General features: G+C 36.7%; 2 protein-coding genes across 3 annotated transcripts in view; one reads left to right on the top strand and one right to left on the bottom strand.

The window, feature by feature from the left end:
- Sgf29 (SAGA-associated factor 29) overlaps positions 1 to 27,500 on the bottom strand; it is a 199,755-nt gene that overhangs the window by 148,004 nt on the left and 24,251 nt on the right. The gene's annotated exons all lie outside the window — the stretch shown is intronic.
- On the top strand, positions 2,250 to 2,756 carry LOC136834625 (uncharacterized). The gene has a single exon (XM_067097204.1). It carries the CDS (start codon positions 2,250 to 2,252, stop codon positions 2,754 to 2,756), a length of 507 nt encoding a protein of 168 aa, XP_066953305.1.

Raw genomic sequence — 27,500 nt, 5'->3', positions numbered from 1 at the left:
TACAGTGCACCGTGTGAGGTGCACTGACGGCACTATATATATATATATATATATATATATATATATATATATATATATATATATATATATATATATATATATATATATATATATATATATATATATATACATGTATATATATATACATTCGGATATGTATATACATGTATATGTATATACATTCATTTATGTATTTATGTATATACTTAGAGATCTATACAATTATAATATATTCTGTCAAATTTTAATTCACGGTACACATCGTCTGCAAAATATTATTGAAATTATTGATGAATACAATAGATTTGCAGGACTCTACAGCCTTGCATTTATGATAGTGAAATGAATATAAAAAACAGGCGAGAAAAAGACGCATATTAAGAAAACTTTTATTAGTTATACATCACAAATGAATAAAAGAGGGAGGAGCTCTGAATGAAGAAAACTGAAAAAAAAAACCGTCTATTGAAAGCTGTGATAAGCAGAAACAAGTAAAAAATACGTCGAAGCTTCTGTACAGCCGCTACTGGGAATAATCAAGGCCACCGAAAATAGATCTATCTTTCGTTGGCCTCGGTATAAGGCTGTATGAGCCGCGTCCCAGGAAACTTTAACCACGGCCCGGTGGTGGCCTGTCCTATATCGTTCCCAGAAGCACAATTATGGGTAACTTTAACCTTAGGTAAAATAAAAACTAATGAGGGTTGAGGGCTGCAATTTGATAAGTTTGATGGTTGGAGGGTGGATGATCAACATAACAATTTGCAGCCCTCTAGCCTCAGTGGTTTTTAAGATCTGAGGGCGGACAGAAAAAGTGCGGACGGACCGACAAAGCCGGCAAAACAGTTTTCTTTTACAGAAAAGTAAAAATCCGTCTATTGAAAGCTGTGGTAAGCAGCAAAATCAGAAAACTATTTTCACTCCCCTTAAATGTTATTCACTCCCAGAGACAAACGCGCTTCTTACTAAGTGTTTGAAATAATGATATCGTGAAGGGGGACCAACACTCGTGTCTTGTAACTGGAAAGTTAAAGAAGGGTTTGGAGCTGAAGTAATGTGATTAGCGTTATCAAGTTAAATTTCAATTCTCAGTGGGCTCAAGCAGTTTGTCACAATAAAAGGATAATTCAATTGGTATCCCTTGTTATGAAGATTCGTTGCTATATTGGCCAAAACACTATCGTGTGTTTATATATATATATATATTTATATATATATATATATATATATATATATATATATATATATATATGTATATATGTTATATATATATATATATATATGTATATATATAGATAGAGTATATATATATATATATATGACTATTTATATGATTCATATACAATCAGAAAGCTACAAACGTCCTTTAATATCCAATTCACTCTACCTCAGAGTAATATATTTTATATATACCGAAGGGAATTTTAAGTTGATAATAAGTCCACCGTCCGTGGGATATAAGCGACGGACGAGGAATCAGGACTACAGTGACACACTAACCAGTATATATATATATATATTATATGATTATATATATATATATATATATATATATATATATATATATATATATATATATATATATATATATATATATATATATATATATATATTATATATATATATATATATATATATATATATATATATATATATATATATATATATATATGCATTTATATATATAATATATATACAGTATATGTGTGTATATATATATATTATATTATATTATATATGATTTATATACTGTATATATAATACAGAATTATATATGTATGTATGTATGTATGTATGTATTAAAAATCACATTAACCTCTTACCTCCCTGCTTCCTATTGAATTCATATACATTTTACATACCATGGCAATTGAAAACTCTTATGTATTCCTCTCTCTCTCTCTCTCTCTCTCTCTCTCTCTCTCTCTCTCTCTCTCTCTCTCTCTCTCTCTCTCCAGCCTTTAAGTGGACCGAACTATTCCTATGCACAGCATCCGAGTGGGTGATGTTATTCAGCCACGCCAAAGATCTGTGTTTTGCAGATATCGAACAGAGCGAAGTTTCCCTACCCGAAGAGTCCATTTCGGATATCAAAGTGGCCCGGAAGAGACCATACAGAGACCAGGAGCAGAGTAAGTGAAAGGAAAAAAGGTGACAGGGGAATATAGGTGGAACGAGATGAACTGGGAGATGGAGAGGCAGATGAGGGGGAAGAAGAGAAAGAGGTTGAAATGAAAAAAAAGGAGAGGATGAAGAGGTTGTTGATGAACGGCGAGAGAAGCAGAGGGGAAGGAGCGGGAGAAGGGGAAGAGGGGAAAGAAGAGAAAGAGGTAGAAATGATGAAGAAGAAGAAGAAGAAGAAGAAGAAGAAGAAGTTTTTAATGAAAGGCAAGAGAAGCAGAGGAGGGGAAGGAGCAGGAGAAGAGGAAAACTGGAAGAAGAGGGGAAGAAGAAAAAGAGGTGGAAATGAAAAACAAATGAAGAAGAAGAAGAGGGGAAGAAAAGAAAGAGGTGGAAATAAAAAAAACAGGAAGAAGAAGAAGAAGAGGAGGTTGTTTACGAATGGTAAGAGAAGCAAAGGAGAGGGAGCAGAGCAGAAGAGTAAGAAGAGAGGAAGAAGAGAGAGAGGTGGAAATGAAGAAGAAGAAGAAGAAGAAGAAGAAGAAGAAGAAGAAAAAGAAGAAGAAGAAGTAGAAGAAGAAGAAGAAAAGCAGCAGAGGAAAGGAGGGGCCAAGTTGATCCTCAGTCAAATATAACGGGAAATTCGGAAGCCCTCGCGAGATGGAGACTTGAGAGAATTGCATAGGGTGAGAGATCACTGCGGATGTGAATGGAAGGGAGGAGAAAGAGAGAGAGAGAGAGAGAGAGAGAGAGAGAGAGAGAGAGAGAGAGAGAGAGAGAGTATTCTCCATATTCCCAGAACAATGGGAATCCAGGATATTCCGAATATTGGACGGACACCACTTTCGGGGGAGCCGTTCCAATGACTAATAGTCGGGGCCTTCAATTTTATCGCTTCGTGGGCTGGCGAGTTTTTTTTTCGGACGTGTAAATAACAACTGACTGGAATTTGCATTGTTTGATGAAATGTCATTTTTGGTAGGGGAGATGAATTGTGTGTATGGGGGTTGATATTCGTTAAATATATCTGTTGTCATAACTGGAAGAGTAATGCAGATATTGTGATTAATGTACTGCGTCACATGCAAACGTGGTAATGACATTAGCTGCAGTAATATTCCTTTTTAGCTTTCTGTAAAAGAAAACTATTGAGATGGCTTTGTCTGTCCGTCCGCACTTTTTCTGTCCGCAATTTTTCTGTCCACCCTCAGATCTTAAAAACTACCGAGGCTAGAGGGCTGCAAATTGGCATGTTGATCATCCAACCTCCAATCACCAAACATACCAAATTGCAGCCCTCTAGCCTCAGCAGTTTTTATTTTATTTAAGGTTAAAGTTAGCCATAACCGTGCTTCTGGCAACGATATAGGATAGGCCACCATCGGGCCGTGGTTAAAGTTTCATGGGCCGCAGCTCATACAGCATTATACCGAGACCACCAAAAGATGGGTCTATTTTCGGTGGCCTTGATTATATCCTGTAGCGGCTGTACAGAAAACTCGTTTGCGCAGAAGTTTCTTCGGCGCATTTTTTACCTGTTTAAGGTTAAAAGTACTATAAAAAATGCAAGAATTTCATCTATTGCAAAACACCTACAATATGCCTTTTAATCTCAAATACTTTTATTCCTATGATATAACTATGCAATATAACCTAAAAACTTACTAAAACTAAAAAAATAAACACACACACACAAACATGATTTAGGTCTAAAATTAAAGGGAAAGTCTGCTTCCAGTGCCAGTTACAAACGGGACGAGAATGATACAGATAATACGAAGCCTTTGTGTGAGCATTTTGGGGATTTGTCGACCCTCATGGAGTAATAACAGTGTTTATCATATTGAAAAGGCATTGCAAGTAACAACAAACACTGCAAAAATACTACGTGAATAATTTAAAGTTATTGGTACAAAGTTAAGTTAATTTGGATGAAAATCACATTCCCAAAAACACAGATAATCAAAGGAAAACTGGAAAAGTGTGAACAAGTAAAAAATGCGCCGGAGTCTCTTCGGCGCGATCGAATTTTCTGTACGGCCGCTACACCGTATAATCAAGGCCACCGAAAATAGATCTACCTTTCGGTGGTCTCGGTATAATGCTGTATGAGCCGCGGCCCATGAAACTTTAGCCACGGCACGGTGGTGGCATATCCTATATCGTTGCCAGAAGCACCATTATGGCTAACTTTAACCTTAAATAAAATAAAAACTACTCAGGCTAGAGGGCTGCAATTTGGTATGTTTGATGACTGGAGGGTGGATGATCAACATACGAATTTGAAGCCCTCTAGCCTCAGTGGTTTTCAAGATCTGAGGGCGGAGAGAAAAAGTTCGGACAGAATAAAGTGCGGACGGACAGACAAAGCCGACACAATAACTTTCTTTTACAGAAAACTAAATACCAAGGGAGTTATTGGATAAACTGACGGAAAATACAGATAATACTATAAGCCATTTTAAACAAAAGCAAATATTTCAAAATCGATATCACGTCTCAGAAAATTCTGGTCAGTGGCCATCATAGCTCCAGTTTCTGTTGAAGGACCGTGCCTCGGGTAACGAAGGGCCACCGGCAGCAATTGGTGAATTTGCACTCTTAGAGGCGTAACCAATAGGTTCTCGTTTACTGGCAACATGTGCATGAATGATGACACCACAGATTTGAGCTCCCGATGTTGTGAAGTATGCAACTGATATCTCCGATGAAAGGTATATTAAGTTATTTAAAAGCACTATCAAGATTTTGTTTGAAAGTATATCTATCCTTCAAGTGATCGACACTTAGGCAATGGGTTTTCAGAACCAGAGTCCGCTGGTGCCCAAATCTCTTCGGCATTGAAAAGTTGTCATATTCTCAGGGAATAGCAAGTTTCTGCTTAATAATGTTATGGTGAGGAAACATAGCTATTGATATGAGATGGATTCTGAGTAGAAGGCTGTTTTAATCAGGCTGAACATTTTCGCTTTATTAAAAAAGATGTTTTTGGAAAAAAACATTTCCGTAGTACAATTCTGAGGGTATCCTACGAAAAACATGAATGTGCAAACAAAATTCCAGTTGACTTCTAATATTTTTTTTATCGTTACAGAGAGAGAGAGAGAGAGAGAGAGAGAGAGAGAGAGAGAGAGAGAGAGAGAGAGAGAGAGAGAGAACCCTACGGTGAAAAGAAAATTTATCACGATTTAATATCTAAAACGAATCGCACATACAAAATAAAAACAAACCGTAAACAGCTCAGTGATATAAAAACTGAAAAATATTTCCCTACAAAAGCAAGTCAAAACCTTTTTTTGAATGTAAGAAGCACCGACTCGATTCACGTCGAACAAACAGATGCCAGGGCTTCTGGAATAAGCCTACAGCGCCGCTGCCTTAAAAATGACTACGGAATAGTACATAACTCAAATGCTATATACGTTCAGAGGCTACGCAAACAACCGCTGTTTATGAGCGGAGTAAATATTTGAAGCTGGGCAAATAGTAGGGGCAACTGCATTGTCAGGGAATGTAAAGAAATCCCGCCGTTTTATGACATGGGCTTCTATGTCGTCGAAGAACTGTTTGTTTACCGGAATGGTTCCGCGTGTGTGTGTGTGTGTGTGTGTGTGTCTTTCCAAAGGTCCGGCTTCTTTTGTCTTTATCTCTTTTTCCAGAAATGGGAACTGGGAATGAAAAGGAGAGAAGAAGGGAACCTACTGTACAGTAAACGCTGTCGTTCTTGTCTTCTAACAAAAAACAGTAATCTTAGTTTAACCAGACCACTGAGCTGATTAAAGCTCTCCTAGGGCTTGAATTAGACTTATTTTACGTTCCAGTTGGTTACCCAGCAACGGGACCAACAACCTACTGTGGAAAACACATTAGAGCGAAAAAATGAATTTCTATCGAGAAATAAATTCCTCAACACAAAAGTCGACGTGGGCCAACATTAGGCGACAGCTCTATCCACCCCTCCAACGAAGAACTTAGTTCGCTTTGAAGAATAAACTTCCTTTAAGATGTTAGGCATGTCATCCATTTGCATAAGTCAAACAGAATGTGGATAACTGCTCTTAACGAACATCTACTTATGATATAAATTTCACTCACATCAGGATCGAACTCAGGTCTTTCAAGTGAAGCAACAACAAAACGAGTCATAAAAGAAGTTGGAATCTGAGTGCCACTGTTCAAGAAATGACCTTGCAAGCTCGTTTTCCCCAACTTCATTGTTTATATATATTCCTACAACTTCAATGAGATGGAATGGCAAGTTCTTTTATCAGTTGGTAAACTGCAATTTGTAAAAACACATTAAAGGAGAATCTAAAACCACACAAACCGAGTAGATAGTAGATATAAATATAAATATAAATATATATATATATATATATATATATATATATATATAATATATATATATGTATATATATATATATATATATATATATATATATATATATATATATATATATATATATAATATATAATAACAGGACCTCATCCAAACAGAATGGCATCGCGGAGATTTTTATTAAAAAATTTATAAACTTTCAAGGAATTTTCTGATTAAAGCTTAAAAGAGTCCTTTATACATACGGTAATGAGAGTAGTGCGACATCTATAGAGATGGTGTACAGTAGACTGACAGAGATACAGAGAAAGTAACTTGATGGCCGGATAGTAAAATATAAGCTTAAAGATCTAAGTATAGCTTTAGCGTTAATTAACATCGTTGTTGAATAAAATAAGGCTCACAAATAGTTACTAATTATAAATAAGGGTCATAAATACTTATTAATTAAAATGAGGTTCATAAATAGTTAATAATTATAAAATATTACAAGAGACGCACGAGGTTACATATACGAGAGAGACCACTGAGAATTTTGGCTCCTGAAAAAAAATTATTCATCAGACCGTAATTTTTCATTTGAAGGTTATTAATGTTTTTTGTAATATATATGCAGATATAATTTCCCGACAAGTTAGCGTAGTTGAACAATGAAATGCATGGCAAAAAATTATCACCAGGGAAAGAGGAAAAAAGTTTTTCCAATTTTAAAGAGAGTTACAAATCTATAGACAAAATTTTAAAATCTCCTTTTAAGAAGTTTATTATTATTATTATTATTATTATTATTAGGTTTATTATTATTTTTCAAAAAATGAACCCAGTTCATATAGGGCCACTGACTTGAAATTGAGCTTCGGAAATGGAAAATACAGAAAGAAGAAATATCAGTAATCAGAAACGATAAAATAATGAACAAATTAATAAATAGATAGATAAAAACATAAGTAAATTATAAAATACAAGGAGAATTGCTCTAGGGTGTATGTATGTATGAGTTTTAGGTTTATGTTCAGATTGCACAACTTCCTCTGTAAACAAAGATGAAATATGTATGTATGCTTTGAAGTTTTGAAGTTCCATTTGCTCAACTTCCTCCGTGAAATGAACACAAAACGAGTAATTCAAGTGTAATGGTTCCATTTACAGAACTTCCTCTGTAAACAAAGACGAAATCAAAAAGAATAATTAGAGTGAAACTTCGCTTAAACTTTTTCCATTTGATATGTCTGCAAACAAAGATTACAAACCGAGTAATTATGTATAAATATGCACAACTTCCTCTGTAAACAAAGACGAAATACAGAGAAACACAAACCGAGTAATTACGAGTGAAACTTCGCTTGAACTTCTGAAGTTCCATTTGCACAACTTCCTCTGTAAACACAGACGAAATACAGAGCAACACAAAACGAGTAATTATATATAAACAGTTCCATTTGCAAAATCCTCTGTACACAAAGAAAAATACGAAGCAACACAAAATGTATATGAATATGTGTATATGTAATGCAAACAAAGACGGTAATGGAGAAAAGCCTGGATGAGGCTTACTCCATTTCGCATTGCTCCCGCCTATATGAATGTCGAGTTGAAAGGGAACCTCTTTGAATATTATCATACAAATGGCGGCTCCCAAGACTCGGAGACCTCATTTATTTGTTGAATAATATGCTTTGCATTATATACATAGGTTTGATCAAGTATTATTTATACAGGAAATACATATATACTGTATATGTATGTAAATGTGATAGTCATGGAAAGTGGTGTTTATATATATAAATGCATATGTATAAATATATGTATAGGCCTATATGTATTATATACTTATACAGTAATATATACACATATATTGTATACAAATGTATATATATGTGTATATAAAAATGGAAAAAATTAAACAGTATGTATATGTATAATTATTTGTATATATGTATTATATACATATACAGTAATATATAAACATATACTGTATACAAATGTATATATATATGTGTATATATATAAAATGCATATATACTTTATGTATATATTTACATACGCACATGTAAAAATAAAAAAAATTAAACAAATATATATATACATATATAGATAGATAGATAGATAGATAGATAGATAGATAAATGGATCGATAGACAAATAGATAAACGGACAGATATATAAATCCAGGGAAAGTCAACACAGGATCAAGTATAGAGGGAGACAGAAAGGACATATTGTCATTTAAGCCTTAATCACTCAATAACATTAATCCCAATAAGCATAACGACCATGCAAATTCACCCCTCTGTTATTAACCTGCCCCTAATATGTCAGAAAAATAAAAAAAAAACATTTACTAATAACGCTAATAAAGTCGAACCCAATCCCGGTAATACAGCCTCTCGATATTAGAAACTCTCTCTCTCCCCCTCTCCCTCTCTCTCTCTCTCTCTCTCTCTCTCTCTCTCTCTCTCTCTCTCTCTCTCTCTCTCTCTCTCTCTCTCGTGCAGCGACTCAACGACGTTATTACATCACTAAATTGCAAAAGCCTCCGAATCATGCAACACGGGGTTGTTCGTTCCTCCCTCCCTTCCCCTCTGCATCTCCCTACCGCTTACCCCCACTCCCTCCCTCCCTCCCTCTCTCTCTCTCTCTCTCTCTCTCTCCCTCCCCCCTCGACTTTTCCAACAGACATCTGCTGCAGTTTATTGCTCCTCTCCAGGATGTTGCGACAGGAATCTATGACCTAATAAATTCCTTCCTAGCAAGAAGTAAACGCGGATTTCAAATTTATTGCTTCTGACGGAGAGAGAGAGAGAGAGAGAGAGAGAGAGAGAGAGAGAGAGAGAGAGAGAGAGAGAGAGAGAGAAATTCAACCATGCAACCCTTTCTAAACAGAGAGAGAGAGAGAGAGAGAGAGAGAGAGAGAGAGAGAGAGAGAGAGAGAGAGAGAGAGAGAAATCAACCGTGCAGCCATAATAGAAGTTCCTCTCTAAGTAAGAGAGAGAGAGAGAGAGAGAGAGAGAGAGAGAGAGAGAGAGAGAGAGAGAGAGAGAGAATTGAATCATGCGACCCACGAGGGGAGTTCCTTTCTAAATAGGAGAGAGAGAGAGAGAGAGAGAGAGAGAGAGAATTCAATCATGCAACCAATGAGGGGAGTTCCTCTCTAAATACAGAGAGAGAGAGAGAGAGAGAGAGAGAGAGAGAGAGAGAGAGAGAGAGAGAGAGAGAGAGAGAGAGAGACTCTTACCTTTTTTCAGTGCATTTCATGTTTATAAAATAAGCATCATAAAATGTGAAAGAAATAGAGCTTTCTCGAATGTTATGGAATATAATTTTCAATCTGCATATTAAAATTCCATTGACTTGCCTGTAATAAACTTTCGGTGCAAGAAGAGTTGGTGTTTCTTGCCTGCATAAAATTATATATATATATATATATATATATATATATATATATATATATATATATATATATATATATATATATATATATATATATATATTAGGCATTTTAAGCGAAGGGAAGGAGTATTTTCAATATTTTGATTTTCAATATTTTGAAAATATGCCCCCTGTTTTGACTATTATTATTATTAATTATTATTATTATTATTATTCTTATTATTATTATTATTATGAGCCCTTTAACAGAAACTGATTAAAAATTTAAAAAAAAAGTAAACAAGTACATAGTGCGTTGAAGTTTCTTCGGCGCAATCGAATTTTCCGTACAGCATACAATCAAGGCCACCGAAAATATATCTATCTTTCGGAGGTCTCGGTATAATATTGTATGAGTCGCGGCCCATGAAACTTTAACCACAGCTCGGTGGTGGCTTATGTCGTAGCCAGAAGCACGATTATGGCTAACTTTAACCTGAAAATAGAATAAAAACTAAGGAGGCTAGAGGGCTGCAATTTGGTATATTTCATGATTGGAGGGTGGGTGATCGACATACCAATTTGCGTTAGAAGTTTTAAGGCCCCTCTAGCCTTAGGACATAGAAAGTTTTTAAGAAAAAACTGCGGACAGAAAAAGTGCAGACAGAAAAAAGTGCAGATAGAATAAAGTGCAGACGGACAGACAAAGCTGGCACAATAGTTTTCTCTTACAGAAAAATAAAAACTGGCTGATAAACTTTCTCTAACATTTATTTTTTCCCCAATTCAATGTCTTCCTCACTGTTTTACTTATCCCCATCATTACATCCATTTATCGCAAGATTCTCGTAAATACACATTCACTAAATGATTCTATCACATAACCTTCAATCCCTCCGTAAAACTCAATTCTATTCCCGGGAGCGAAGTCCCCCTCCCCTCGCAAACAGGAATAATTCCGAAAGCCTATTCCACACTGTGTTTAGTATTTCCTGTTTGTCTGCTGGAGGGGAAAATGAATTTCCCGGTGCATATAGTATTCTCGACCGTCAGCTGCTGTGTCGCTGGAAACTGAGGCGACCTTCATTTCCTGGACGTTCAAAAGACCTTGAATTACCGTCATTTGAGTATGGATGAAAGGGTTTTCCTTTCTCTTTCTCTTTCTCTCTCTCTTCACCGTCTCTCAGTTAGTCCGTAAGAATGTCTGTTTTTGTATCTATATTTCTGTTTGTGTGATATTCTGGTTCTCAAATACAAACGCTTACACATACAACTCTCTCTCTCTCTCTCTCTCTCTCTCTATTTCTCTGTATGATATTCCGGTTCTCAGATACAAACACTTACACATACAACTCTCTCTCTCTCTCTCTCTCTCTCTCTCTCTCTCTCTCTCTCTCTCTCCACCGTCTCTCAATTAGTCCGTAAGTATGTCTATTTTGTGTCTGTATTTCTACTTGTGTGATAATTCTCAAACACAAACACACATACATACACACACATACGCACACACACTCACACACGCAAACACTTACACGATGGCACCTTTTCATTCAAACATACGTTGCACGAGAAGATATAAGCAAAACGTTACCAACTGTGGGTCTTTTAAAGCCTAAATACCCTCTATTGCATCTATGGTTCTCATATTACGCTACTATATGTTTTGCATATTCGTTATCCATCAAGACTTCCACATACCAATTAAATGCCTGAACAGTAAACAAGAGCGAAATCCTTTACTCAAATCCGGTAATATTATGCGTCCGTGAATCTGACGCATTTCCGAAGTAAGAAGCAGTTCATTAACTTGAAAGCTTTTAGGCCCTGTGCAATTGAGCAATACATTTCGGCGAGAGCGTCAACATAAACCGAGGGATAATGCAACATCGCGAAATACAACATCATGCGCCCGGAAAATGACTAGCGACATTTGTCCCAGCCGAGAGAATCTTTGAAGAAATTCGTTATTTTCCCGGCGCGCACGAAACGGGTTTTTGGGAAGTTGACAGATTCGGTATATTCGCTTTTAGAGACATGTCACATGTTCCAATTTAATGGAGTTGGAATATCACGTCATTACGTGTTATTCAAATGCAGTGTTATTACTGGAATAATATCACAAATAAATGTTAGGAATTTGACTGGTGTTAAGGAAGTGCAAATTAATTTTAATTTTTTTTTTTTTGGAGCAGCTGATTACGTAATCTTTCTTTCCCATGAGGAGATAAAATCTTCTGGTGCTAATTATTGTGCTGTAGTTCCACTCTTTCTTAAGGATACCCACTGATAAAAATATGATTTTACGTTTTAAAAACTCCCTTTAAAGTATACAAAATATTATAACGTACGGCATTGACTTGAAAAATCATATTAAAAAGACCATTTTTTTTGTCGAGAATAAATTAATATTTAATTGCTCATATGAAGAGACAGGAAATGATCTTACATTGTAACACTGTAATGTAATATTCAAAAATAAAATTCTTTTACAGTCATAAAAGAAAAACCATTGTGACATTCAATATATCGCACATTCTCGAGATGACCTAAATTAATGTACAGTATTCTTGGTATTAACATATGGTAAGAAATGATCTTCCATTGTGAAAATATAATAAAATATCCACAGATAAAATTCTTCACTGTTATAATACAACAATTCCAATGACATTCAACATCTTCCCCCTTCTCGAGGTGACCTAAATTAATGTATTTTTGGTATTAACAAATGGCAAGAAATGATTTTCTTTTGTAACAATAATCCTCGCGACTAAAACTCTTCACTGTTACAAAACAAAAATGTAACTGAACAATGCAATTTAACACTCACATATAAAATCCTTGTTTGTTAAAGAGGAAAAACTCAGGTGGCACTGAACCATCCTTCCCCCATTTTTCGAGGCGACCCGGATTACCGTGGTATGAACAGATGTCAACACGGGTCTAAATCCCAGGAGTGGTTTGGAAACTCCTCTTTGCCAAACGCAGTCATAACTGCATTACGTCAAGTCAAGATCAACACACAGATTTACCAAATATTTATTGAATTATGGAAAACAATGAAAAATCTAGCAGGTTTTCTGCTCGCAGAAGCAGAGATTGTAAAAAAAAACAGGGAATAAAGGGGAAAGTAAATAAACAAAAACATGTCTTAGGGGATACGGGCCCATAGACCTTTGAGAAAATCCTAAATCTCTGCCTCTGTAAGCAGATAAACCGCTCATTTTTTCAGATTTATCAAAGAGTGGCTACTGAAGAGCAAGAGTCCGTGCCAGGTTCCTACCTGGTTTCTGGTTCCTAAGCGCTCACTCCACAAACACAGTTGCGGGCACATTACACTATTCGCGTGAGGTGCAAAACCTTATTCCCTCTGTTTTTTTTTTTTACAATCTCTGCTTCTGTAGCCTAAGCAGATAAACTGCTTATTGTTTTTTAGCAAATATACTTCTGTTTGCAGAAAGAAGAAACTGAAAATAGGAAAGAAAACTTAAACAAACAAACAAGGGAGCAGTGAATTTGGACCCTTAAACGGAAGGATTACCCAAGATTCTCCAAGATCAACGGAAGCAAAGACCAGGCGGGATAAATTGAAGCGTCGAATTCCACAGTGTTTGAATGGAGACGGGCAGAGGAAGGAGTTGGGACCTGAATGAAACACGTAAAAAATGAGCCTTAGTTTCTTCGGCGCAATCGAGTTTTTTGTACATCGTATAATCAAGGCCACCGCAAATACATATATCTTTCGGTCTCGGTATAATGCTGTATGAGCAACGGCCCATGAAACTTTAACCACGGACCGGTGGTGGCCTATCCTATAACGTTGCCAGAAGCACGATTATGGCTAAATTTTACCCGAAATGAAATAAAAACTACTGAGGCCAGAGCCCTGCAATTTGGTATGTTTGATGACTGGAGGGTGGATGATCAACATACCAATTTACAGCCCTCTAGCCTCAGTAGTTTTTAAGATCTGAGGACGGACAGAAAAAGTGTGGACAGAATAAAGTGTGGACGGACAGACAAACCCGGCACAGTAGTTTTCTTCTATAGAAAACTAAAAAAAAAAACATACGATTGAATCCAGTCGGTAAGCCTTCGAGATATCTTCTCCGAATCACCGCCGCCATCCAGGAATGACATCTTAATGACGAGACACAATGGGAATCGTCGAGTTTTTTTTTATATAAAAAAGGGGAAGTTGTCGAATCGCGTCATCTTTGTGTTATCTCCCTCGAGACACTCTCCTGGCATATTCCTCAAGTGGATAGTGCTGGAGAAGATATTATTATTCCCTGGGATGGAAAGATCCGTAGCATAGGCCTGTGATGTGAAATGACAGTTCAATCACAGACCTTATGGGAATATAACGTAGACAGTGGATAGTCAGATCAATATAGGTTTTGCTTTTAACGTTGAGATATTCTGAGTGGATGAATTCGAAGAAGGAATGGAGTCTCAGTTTTACCTTTTCATGACACTCGCTTCATCACTGAGAGATAATGGGTTGATTATTCAAGATAAGCGGATTAATATAGTCTAGTTGTATTACAAGCTATAATTGTTCCCCCTAAATAATGAATGGGTATTCCGTCAGCTGTGGTGGGACGGAGCTATAGTTCAACGCAATTAGCTAAAATGGTGTATTTTTATTCTTGTTCTAAGTGACTTTTTCCCCTTTCTTGTGTTTACTCTCATGCACTCGGAAGAGAGAGAGAGAGAGAGAGAGAGAGAGAGAGAGAGAGAGAGAGAGAGAGAGAGAGAGATTAATTATTCCATTTCGGAAACGAGGGCTTGCTTTTGGGATGACGCCAAATTCTCGTGTCGACACCTTTTCATCGTCATGAACATCTGAAATTGATTCCCTGGAACCCGCCTATTCATTTTTCTGCTGTCTTTAACCACCCCCCCCAACCACAGCCGCCCCCTCTCTCTCTCTCTCTCTCTCTCTCTCTCTCTCTCAAGTTGCACAGAATTGATGACCTTCCTACGAGAACCATTTGACTTCTTAAGAATCCTATTTCTCCCTGTCTTGCTGTTTGTGTCTCTCTCAATGATATGTAATTAGTGTTTTTACTATCTCTCTCTCTCTCTCTCTCTCTCTCACCAAGTACAATCCACATCAGTAGACTAACAACTGGATGCCTAGTTCGGTGCTAAAACCAACATACAGGGTGTCTGCTTTTTTTCTTCTCTCTCTCTCTACATATATGTTTGCCTTTATTACTAAAACCTCATGGGCCAATGGCATCTTGTATTCATTCGTGGTCATCCAGCACTATTTGAAAGTATCAGCAATAATGGTGGTATTAACAGATTTGAACATACAGAACTATATGCACATCAGAGGGGAGAAAGATCTTGTAGGAATCAAAAAACGCAGAAAATGCAATAAATAAAAAAGAAAACAAAAATTAAAAATAGACGGGTTACCGGAAAAAAGGAAAAATTAGTTTTTTTAAATAAATCTACGAACTGCAGACAAAAGGATCATGAAATATAAAAGGAGTCATTTTAACTCAATGAAAAATGTCAGTCAGAAAATCATTTTCTGAGAACAAGAAAAGATATATTTAGATTATGAAGTCACCATTATTATTATTATTATTATTATTATTATTATTATTATTATTATTATTATTATTATTATTATTATTATTATTATTCAGATGAACCCTCTTCGTATGGAACAAGCCCACCACAGTGGCAATTGACTTGAAATTCAAGCTTCCAAGGAATATGGTGTTCATTAGAAAGCAGTAACAGACAGCAATAGGAAATAGAGAAAAAAATAAGAAAATACAGAGACAAAACCACAGTTTTGTTGAATGATTACACAAAACAAACGAAGCTAAAAAAAGGACTTACTCTCATATTTATGAACGTATGGAACAAGCCAAGATTGGCCATTAACTTGAAATTCAAGCTTCCAAAGAATATGGTGTTCACTGGAAGGAAGTAACAGAAGGTAAAAGGAAATATAGAAAGAAGAGATCAGTTATTATAAAAGGAAAACAAGAAACTACACAAAAACAAGAAGTTAAAAAAGAACTGTTCTCATATTTATCAAACAAATAAATTCCTGCAAGAACTCACTCTCTCACATGCCCAAATCTTTTCCTCCCAAGCGAGCAGAACGAATGACATTGCCATAAAGTCAGCAAAACAGGTCAATGTTCCTTCAGACTAAGAGTTAATAATCTCGACAAGGCAGGAACACCAGCAATCACGTAAACTGCTGCTGATTCTTTCGTTCCTTTTTCGTTTTTGTTCGCTCGAGAGAGAGAGAGAGAGAGAGAGAGAGAGAGAGAGAGAGAGAGCCAGCCAGTGACACGATTGCAACATAGCAACATATCTTTCTGGAAAATATCCAAACGTCAGGGGGACGGTAGAATTTATACACGAAGAATTGCAATCGGTACTCACTTGTTTCTCTCTCTCTCTCTCTTTTTCTCTCTCCTATTTGGAGAGCAACCTCTCTTACGATTGCGTGGTTGAACTCTCCCTTCCTTTCTCTCTACTCTCTCTCTCTCTCTCTCTCTCTCCTATTTGGAGAGCAATCTCTCTGATGATTGCGTGGTTGAACTCATCCTTCCTCTCTCTCTCTCTCTCTCTCTCTTATTAGAGAGAAACTACCCTCATGGTTGCATGCGAGAATCTCTCTCTCTCTCTCTCCTATTCAGAGAGCAACCTCTCTTATGATTGCAGGGTGGAATTCTCTCTCTCTCTCTCTCTCTCTCTCTCTCTCTCTCTCTCTCTCTCTCTCTCTCTCTCTCTCCTATTTAGAGGAACTCCCCTCATGGTTGCATGGTTGAATTCTCTCTCTCTCTCTCTCTCTCTCTCTCTCTCTCTCTCTCTCTCTCTCTCTCTCTCTCTCTCTCTCTCCCCGCTTTCATATGTCCCTCCGAACGCATCCAGAAACGTCAGAGCTGAACGAAAATCCCTCGGAATAACTTTGGAATCGAAACTATATGAATCGGACTAAATTGGAACGACCTGTATTCCAGAAAATGAACGCATAATGTAATGACAAGTCTAACAACATGACGGGTCATTGTCCTTACCATGAAATAAATGATAGAATTACAGAAACGTTAAAATTATCTAAAAATAAATTTACCATAAACCTTATACTGATTAGTTTTATGATATTTATTAGAGGTACATGTAAATCTGATAGCTATTGTATACGTACGAAAGCTAAAGATAAAAGGGAAAATTTCACTATAAAAAATAGGACGAAATGAAAAGGAAAATGCTGAAAAATGTCGTTTCATTAAGCGTGCTGTGAAAATATTATCCATTTTTATTTTTACAAAGTGGAAACAATCAGTATTGTTGAAGTTTATTGCAGTCTGCAGAAGATACCAAGTATTGGAGTTTTCACTTAAATAAAAGAAACTTTTGTATATAAATAAATATTTTTTATATGGATAAATAATTTCTATATAAATAAATATATTCTATATAAATAAGGAACTTTTTATATAAATTAAATAAATAATTTATTACAGAAATTAAAATTTCTTATATTTTTTTATAACATTTTTATATAAAATTTTTTTATATAACTATTTTTATAAACTGAATATTTTATATAAATAAACAATTTATATATATATATATATATATATATATATATATATATATATATATATATATATATATATATATATATATATATATATATATAATTTCTTGCATGAATGAATATGTTTTTATATAAATATAATTATTATATATATATATATATATATATATATATATATATACAAATATTTTTAAATAAAAAATTTGCATAAATAATTTTATATATATTTTTTTTACAAATAATTTTTGTACATAAATAAAAATATTACATAAAGAAACAATAATATATATAAATCATTTTTATATGAATATTTTTTACATGAATAAAAATTATTTTATATATATTTACATCTTTTAATAAAAAAAATATATAAATAAATAATTTCGTATATAAAATATTTTTATTTTGTATAGAGAAAATAAATACCATTTTACTTCCCAACAGCTGCAGCCGCGATCCAGAATATTGAGACTGACTTGTAAGAAAATCCAATAACATCAAAAGATTCCATTATGGAGAGGGAGCATCTCCTTCCTCTACTTTCTTTCTCTTCTTCCTTCCTTCCTTCCTTCCTTCTTTCATTCCCGATCTCTCTTCCTTTGATATCACGATGCCAGAGAACCTCAGATCAATCAATCAATCAATCAATCGATCGGTGTCTTAGGCTTCGGTGAAATTCGGGACACCGTTTGAGAGAAATTCCTCTTGATAATTTTTTTTTTCTGTAAAAGAATACTATTGTGCCGGCCAGGGCCGGCTTTGTCTGTTTGTCCGCACTTTTTTCTGTCAGCACTTTTTCTGTCCGCACTTTTCCTGTCCGCACTTGTTTCTGTCCGCCCTCAGATCTTAAAAACTACTGGGGCTAGAGGGCTGCAAATTGGTATGTTGATCATCCACCCTCCATTCATCAAACATACCAAATTGCAGCCTTCTAGCCTCAGTAATTTTTATTTCATTCAAGGTGAAAGTTAGTCATAACGTGCTTCTGGCAACGATAGGCCACCACCGAGCCGTGGTTAAGTTTCATGGGACGCGGCTCAAACAGCATTATACCGAGACCACCGAAAGATAGATCTATTTTCGGTTGCCTTGATTACATGCTGTACAGAAAACTAGACTGCGCCGAAGAAACTTCGGCGCATTTTTTACTTGCTTTGTTTTGTTTTCAATATCTGCAAACGACTTCTGGTTTAGATCAAGCTGGCTTTGTGTCAGTACAGCCCTTGAAGGGAGTAAGAGGTCTGAGGTGGACCTCAGAACTCTCCCCAACCAACAGAAAAAATGAAGAATGTTTATCCAGCTGAAGAGAATTTCGATTTGTAATTACTGGGAGGCTCAAAATAACCACATGCAAACTCTTGTTGTAAAATTACTTTTATTTCGATACTTCATAAACATATACTTTTTTAAAAAAATAAATGTGGAAGAGAGTCCATAACTAAATGACATTGACATTTAACAGGTCATTTAGACGTTCCCCTAGCTATGTTCATACTCACCTAAATGACGTGTCAATAATATGTACATTAGTTATGGGCATCGCTACTTACAGCTGTGTAATCACTGGTGTTATGTGCTATAGCAACAGCTTCATCATTTTATTATTATTATTATTATTATTATTATTATTATTATTATTATTATTATTCTGTCTATCACAGTCATCCTATTCGACTGGGTGTTTTTTTTTCTAGTGTGGGGTTCCGGGTTGCATCCTGCCTCCTTAGGAGTCCATCACTTTTCTCACTATGTGCGCTGTTTCTAATAGCACGCTCTTCTGCTATTATTATTATTAGTAGTTGTAGTAGTAGCAGCAGTAGCAGCAGTAGTAGTAGTAGTAGTAGTAGTAGTAGTAGTAGTAGTGATAGTTTTGTAAGAAATTCAAGTAATGCAAAAATATAAAACGTATTAGAAACTCACTGATGTGACGTAAACGAATAATTAAGGGTGCTACTTGTCTAAGAAAAGGTTGAAAAATGGAAACTAAAAGGGAGATAAGTCTAAATGAACATGATAACTTTAGTGTTATCTTTAGTGTTACCTTTGAGAACTGAGAAAAATGCTCAGCAACGATAACACGAGTGAGAGTTGTTTTAGTACAGCGAGAAAAATATTGGGTAACGGAAAATTTTTCCGATGGCGAACATAATGAAGGTAATCTTTCAGTATATTAATTCTGTAAACATCAAAAGATTATGTATATTTAGTTCATTACTGTCTCGCCTCTAGGTTGGTTGTGTTTTTATATATTTTATTCTTACTCAGTCATATTTTAAAAGAATTCTTAGACTGTACTTATAATTGTTTTTTTATCTTTTCTTATGCGCAGCCCTGAGGATGTAATTCTGTAGATAATTACGAAACGTTGGCTATAAAATAAAAAGAAGGCAGCCTAGTGATGTGTGGTTTTCGTCCGTCTCACTCTGAATATATATATATATATATATATATATATATATATATATATATATATATATATATATATATATATATACAGTATACTGTATATATATATATATATATATATATATATATATATATATATATATATATAGTATACTGTATATATATATATATGTATATATATATATATATATATATATATATATATATATATATATATATATATATATACACACAAAACAAAGAGCATTAGCAGGAGTAACAAAAACGCCTGATATCCCCTAGAAGAAGAAGAAGAAGAAGAAGAAGAAGAAGAAGAAGAAGAAGAAGAAGAAGAAGAGGAGGAGGAAGGAGAGGAGATAATGAGGTGGATATCTCGAAAACAGCTGCGAATGATACACGTTTCCGTCGGCGCTCGCGAAAACAACAGAGCATCGCTGCAGTTCGCCCAAAACTCCCTTTTGAAAAATATCGGTCGTGTCACGGGACCGGTAGAACATGTTTGCCAGGAACTGCAATATCACCTGATACCCAGTCCCCATCCCCCGTCCCCCCTCCACGACACCAACTCACTCTCTCTCTCTATCTCTCTCTCTCTCTCTCTCTCTCTCTCTCATTAAAATTTGGTAAGAGTAAAGAATATCAATCGATATTTTTATCTTTGTGAAAAAGCAAATGGTATGGGCATAAAAATATTCTCCCTCTCCCTCTCTCTCTCTCTCTCTCTCTCTCTCTCTCTCTCTCTCTCTCTCTCTCTCTCATACATATTTGGTGAGAGTAAAGAATGTCAATTGATAATTGTCTTTGTGAAAAGGCAAAAGATATGAGCATAAAACATTCTCTCTCTCTCTCTCTCTCTCTCTCTCTCTCTCTCTCTCTCTCTCTCTCTCTCTCTCTCGCTCTCTCTCTGAATTACAAACGCCTTCGCTTTCTAAGACTCTAAAGATGCGATTAATGGCACTGAAACTGTTGGGGATAAGTTGAAATAAATCGTATAAGAGTCTGATTAAAGTTGAGGGAAAAATAAAACTATTTCCAAATCCCGGGGAAATCGGAATATGCAAATTCTTGCAGCAAGTTTCTCTTGCTGTTTGTTCAAACGCTTCAAGGTGTGCCTCAGAGGGTAAAGTTAACCATGAAAGATCAAGAGAGAGAGAGAGAGAGAGAGAGAGAGAGAGAATTTAGGTCAAAGGCCACGTACTGGGACCTATGAGGTCATTCAGTGCTGAAACGGAAATTGAGAATGAAAAGGTTTGAAAGGTGTAACAGGAGGAAGGCCTCACAGTTGCACCGTTAAATAATTGTTTGGAGAGGCTGGGAAGTAAGAAGGAAGACTATATGAACGGAGGTACAGTAAAAGGAATGAAAGGGGTTGCAGCTAAGGGCCGAAGGGACGCTGCAAAGAACCTTAAGTAATGCCTACAGCGCACTGCATGAGGTGCACTGACGGTACTTCTCCCCTACGGAAGAAAGACCTCGTAATCGGGCATTTTATTTTCCTTTAACTTTATGATTTAAGCAGTATGAATCTATAGAAAGGCAAAGTTCGTGTGGCTAAATCTATACACATTCACACACACACACACAAGCAAGCAGACTCTGAATTTCGCAAACAGGTAGAGAGCAAGAGAAGCCACAATTCAAAGCACTGTTTATCACTCCAGCCAGCGCAATTTCCCCGGGACAACAGCACCCATTTAGGCAACTTTCCTCCACGTTTCTTTTCCATTTCTTGCTTTACTGTCGCGATTCCGCTTCGTAATACTCCCTATTTATAGCACGACCTTTTCCCAAGTAGCCTGTCATGATGACGTCCTCGAATTCATAAGGATAGACATGATTTGCTTGAATATTTTTGGGAGATGGAGAATCATGGTGCTTCCACTGCTTGCTTTGAATATTTATTAATAGCCTACATAAGCCTGGAAAGAGTCAAAAGAGCCCTGGAATCCTGGAAGTTGCAATTCTAATCAGTTTCTGTCTAGGTTGCTTTCACTCAGGAAACTCCTCTTCAAGAGAGCTTAAGAATCCCTCAAAGTATCAGTCGGGACAAAGCACCCTGACCCCCCTAGGGGGTAGCGCCGTCACTGCACCTCAAAGTTCTTTGCAGCGTCCCTTCGGCCCCTAGCTGCAACCCCTTTCGTTCCTTTTACTGTACCTCCTTTCATATTCTCTTTCTTTCATCTTACTTTCCTCAACCCTCTCCTAACAATTGGTTCATGGTGCAACTGCTTTGAGGTTTTCCTCCTGTTACACCTTTCAAACCTTTTACTGTCAATTTCCGTTTCAGCGTTGAATGACCTCATAGGTTCCAGTGCTTGGGCTCTGGCCTAAATTCTATATTCAGTTCATTTCTATATTCAATTCAAAGCATCCTGAGTCATCACTGATATCAGCTGTCTAGAGTATGTGTTGAATATCAATGTTTGGCTCCGAAAACCAGAACTTCAATGGCATCAAGTTGTTCTTCAGTAAATGATGCATTTGGATGACAACAAACCGCTCCTTAATTCTGGAGTTCAACAAACCACAACAAACCATTCCTTAATTCTGGACTTCAACAAACCATTCCTTTATTGTGGAGTTCAACAAACCACTCCTTAAATGCGGAATTCAACAAACCACTCCTTAAATGCGGAATTCAACAAACCATTCCTTAATTGTGGAGTTCAACAACCAATTCCTTAATTGTGGAGTAAGTTACCCTTTTGGTCATTTCGAAGGGCAGCATTTGGAGATTGTGCTGCATAAAGTGATTTCCATACGGCCATAGTTTTTTGGGTCCAGTCACAAAGCGATTGCGCTATGCAGTCTTGTGAAAGCTTTAGTTACCAACCTACCTTCTTGGGCAACGCCGGAAACCTTTAGAATGACCATCAACTATGTGCGTTTGTACTTCTATCTCCCTGTTTTAAAAGTAAAAACAAACAAAAAACAAACCACAATGATTCAGATTTGAATACATCCTGCTATACATCAATTTAAAAACTTTGTTATTACTTGATCAAACTTCCGCGAAAGTCAATGGAATGAAGACCATGTCCGAATTTCTTATTTTTCCCCCTATTCCAAGAAATCCGTGTATCTAATCACGGTTTTTATCGAGATAATGAATCAGACTTAAATATGAATTCAGACCTGAATACACCGATTAAAAATCTTTGTCATCACTTGATTAATATTAAGCGTAAGTCAATGAAAAAGACTATGTCCCAATTCCTCATTCCTCCCTTTTCCAAATAATCCGCGCACCTAATCTCGGTGGTCTTCACGAGGTTCATAAAGTAGAGGCCCCTGTTCGTTCATTCTTTGAGGAATACTTTACATACAGCGAAGACGCAGCAGCAACGGATACCGGAGATGCAGCAACAGCAACAGCAGATGGATACGTAGCAACAGCAACCGGAGAAGCAGCAACAGCAACAGATACCGGAGATGCAGCAACAGCAACAGATACCGGAGATGCAGCAACAGCAAATGGAGATGCAGCAACAGGATATACAGAAACAGCAACCGGAGACGCAGCAACAGCAACAGCAGATGGAGATGCAGCAACAGCAACAGCAACCGGAGATGCAACAGCAACAGATACCGGAGATGCAGCAATAGCAAATGGAGATGCAGCAACAGCAACAGCAACCGGAGATGCAGCAACAGCAACAGCAGATGGAGATGCAGCAACAGCAACAGCAAATGGAGATGCAGCAACACCAACCGGAGCTGCAACAACAGCAACAGATACCGGACGTGCAGCCACAGCAACAGATATCGGACATGCAGCGACAGCAACAGCTACCGGAATGCAACGACAGCAACAGCAACCGGAGATGCAGCAGCAGCAGCAGCAGCAGCAAGAATGCAGCGCTGTTCTGGCACTCCAAGATCCCTCGGGGTCTATTTGCAAAGACTTTACGGTCGACCGCGCGAATAAAAGACGCGGCGTTCTTCTTCTTCTTCTTCTTCTGTTCTCGTTTTCGTCCTCCTTTGTTTATCTTGCAAGGGGAAACGTTTGTTAAGATATAGATAGTAAATTCCTCTCTTTCCTGAAGTCTTATCTTTTATTTTTCTTAGGTGGAGGAAAAAGAGATGATCCCGTGTGAATCCAGGTCTTGCCTTACTTACTTTATGTTTTGAACGAAGTGACAAAATAAATAAAAACAAGTAAAAAATGCGCCGAAGTTCCTTCGGAACAATCGAGTTTTCTGTACAGCCGCTACACCGTATAATTAAGGCCACCGAAAATAGATCGATCTTTCGGTGGTCTCGGTACAATGCTGTAGGCGCGGTTCATGAACTTTAATCACGGCTCGGTGGTGGCCTATCCTATATCGTTGCCAGAAGCACGAATACGGCTTATCTTAACCTTAAATAAAATAAAAACTACTGAGGCTATACGGCTGCAATTTGGTATGTTTGATGACTGTAGGGTGGATGATCAACATACCAATTTGCAGCCCTCTAGACTCAGTAGATTTTAAGATCTGAGGGCGGACAGAAAAAAGTGCGGACAGAATAAAGCGTGGACGGACAGACAAAGCCGGCCCAATAGTTCTCTTTTACAGAAAGCTAAAAAACGAAGAACTTAGCATCTGCATTCGCTCACACTACATAAGAAAATGACTAAAAAAAATCTCATTTGTCTAAACTCATTACAGAAGAACTGAGATTTTGCATTAACTAAAAATAACACTTATACGAATTAGAAGGATTTTGTACTGAATAACTCATTACAAGGCCCAACCTTATTTAAAACGACACTGCAAAATGCTATACGTCTCCTCGGAATAACAGTTAATAACTGGACAAGACAGAAACTATAACAACAATAATAACAACCGAGCATTTTACAAATACCAAACCTCCGCCAAGGCTAATAACCCAACCTGTTTCCCCAGTGAAAAAAGGTCCTTTATCAAGGTCGAGAGCTTTACCGAATATCAGAATTAATAGTGTACTCTATTAATTCTGCCGAAATGTGACCATTTGTTCCAAATCACGAAGTCGACCTTTGGTTAAATTTACATTGAAATCCAACCCTAAGTTTTTTCTGTAATTTTAATAAAAAACAGAAAAAAGAGACAATCAAACAATAAGACAAACAAACAAATAGAATTAAACACTAAGCCTTCTCATCCTCTGATTCCTATCCCTCTCGTGTTCCGTTCGCTCGAAAAAGGGGGTCCATTGTCGTCACAATATGATAGGTTCTTTTTCCCGAGGAAAAAAATGTCCGATTGTCAGGGCGCCGATAAAAGTCATAAACAAGGAATTGCAATCGGGATCTCTCTCTCTCTCTCTCTCTCTCTCTCTCTCTCTCTCTCTCAAATTCAGTTGGTGCAGAAATATTCTCCCAAACCCTATTTTTCAGTTGACTTTGTGATGCATATATAAACTATACTCAATTATATTCTCTCTCTCTCTCTCTCTCTCTCTCTCTCCTGGTGAAATTGTAAGGGCGAATTTTGCATGCTTGACAATAATTGTCAGAAAAAAGCCTTAGCAAGAATCTCTCTCTCTCTCTCTCTCTCTCGCTAGTAAAAGCGTCATAATAATCTCATATGCTTAACATTAGTTGTTGTAAAAAAGCCCTAGCAAGATTCTCTCTCTCTCTCTCTCTCTCTCTCTCTCTCTCTCTCTCTCTCTCTCGTCAATATGACTGAGACGAACATTCTTAAAATTCTGTCTCACGAATGTTGAAGGAAAATGCTCGATATGTCTTTGTTTACAATAACAACAAGTAAAAAATGCGCCGCAGTTTCTTCGGCGCAATCGAGTTTTCTGTACATCGTATAATCGAGGCCACCGAAAATAGTTTTGTCTTTCGGTGGTCTCGGTATAATGCTGTATGACCCGCGGCCCATGAAACTTTAACCACGGCACGGTGGTGGCCTGTCCTATATCGTTGCCAGAAGCACCATTATGGCTAACTTTACCCTTAAATAAAATAAAAACTAATGAGGCTAGAGGGCTGCAATTTGGTATGTTTGATGGTTGGAGGGTGGATGATCAACATACCAATTTACAGCCCTGTAGCCTCAGTAGTTTTTAAAATCTGAGGACGGGCAGAAAAAGTGTGGACGGACAGACAAAGCCGGCACAATAGTTTTCTCTTACAGAAAACTAAAATTCGTGAAAAATTATGGGAAACTTTAAAATCAGCTAAGTGGAATCTGCGCGAATATTCTACAATCTGTCATTAAAATTTCATTTATTGACGTCATGGAGAAATTTCCTTAACCACAAATGAGAGAAGTCTCTAATAATTGTATTAAAGGGCGCATAAGTGAGATGAAAATGGTCTCAATCTCAGTATAGTTGAGGAACCTCTGAAATTGTGAGGGTATTGGAGAACAATAAGGCCCAAAAAGAACTGGAAGCTAGTGAATTTAAATTACACTCATTTAGAGGTTATGACTTTAATATGGCGACTGTGCAAATAAGCATTGGATGGGTGGGCACCGTTCTCAGCTAGCACTCTGCTGGGCCCGAGTTCGATTCTCCCACCGGCCAATGAAGAATTAGAGAAATTTATTTCTGGTGATAGAAATTTATTTCTCGCTCTAGTGTGGTTCGTTTTCCACAATAAGCTGTAGGTCCCGTTGCTAGGTAACCAATTGGTTCTTAGCCACGTAAAATAAATCTAATCTTTCGGGCCAGCGCTAGGAGAGCTGTTAATCAGCTGGTTAAACTAAGGTATACTTAACTTTTTTTGTGCAAATAAGCGTCTGACGCAGAGCATACTGTATGTCGACAACTGGGAACGATTCCATAAGAATAGATAAAAAGAGTAATACTTTTGTACAGCATTCCAACTGTCTGGGATGAGACAATGCACAATATGCAGATACGGACGTAACATTCCAAGAGTGCATATATATATATATATATATATATATATATATATATATATATATATATATATATATATATATATATATATATGGCATAATGCAAAGAAACCTTATAAAATATACATGTATTATATATATATATATATATATATATATATATATATATATATGTGTGTGTGTGATTTATTCATTAAAGAAATGAAGGCCGTGGTTAAAGTTTCATGGGCCGTGGCTCATACAGCTAGTTCAAAGGGTCAAAAGTGTTTTACTTAAGGTTAAAGTTAGCCATAATCGTGCTTCTGGCAACGATATAGGACGGGCCACCACCGGGCCGTGGTTAAAGTTTCATAGGCCGTGGCTCATACAGCTAGTTCAAAGGGCCACAAGTGTTTGTCTGCTTGATACGGAAAAGTATCCATGTATGTATTAAGATTTCTCCCCGCCCCCCGGGGAAAATATGCCGCGGACGCCCATGGAATATACAGAAGGAGGGTGAATAATTGATATAAAGTTAAGTAATAGACAAAAGTAAATTAGGTTTCTATGTCTGTCATATGGGCGTACACCCCATTTCCATATTCGATTAGGACTTCGGCTAAGCTGTTAGATAAATCACAACTTTGTTAATTGTCTTATAATGCATATGTATAAAGCATTGAAAAGCTACAGGGAAATCACCCTGTGGATATTGAAAAACGAGAAACCACGTAACAAATTTGAGAATTAAGAATGATAAAAATAATACTTATTGCTGACGTGAGATATTTTTAAAACCTTGTAAGTAAAGATAGACGGCAGAAGTGAATACTTTCTAAACACAGAAATTAGA

Source organism: Macrobrachium rosenbergii, chromosome 54 (assembly GCF_040412425.1).
Source record: "Macrobrachium rosenbergii isolate ZJJX-2024 chromosome 54, ASM4041242v1, whole genome shotgun sequence".
Taxonomy (NCBI): domain Eukaryota; kingdom Metazoa; phylum Arthropoda; class Malacostraca; order Decapoda; family Palaemonidae; genus Macrobrachium; species Macrobrachium rosenbergii.
This window is presented reverse-complemented; position numbering and strand designations above follow the sequence as displayed.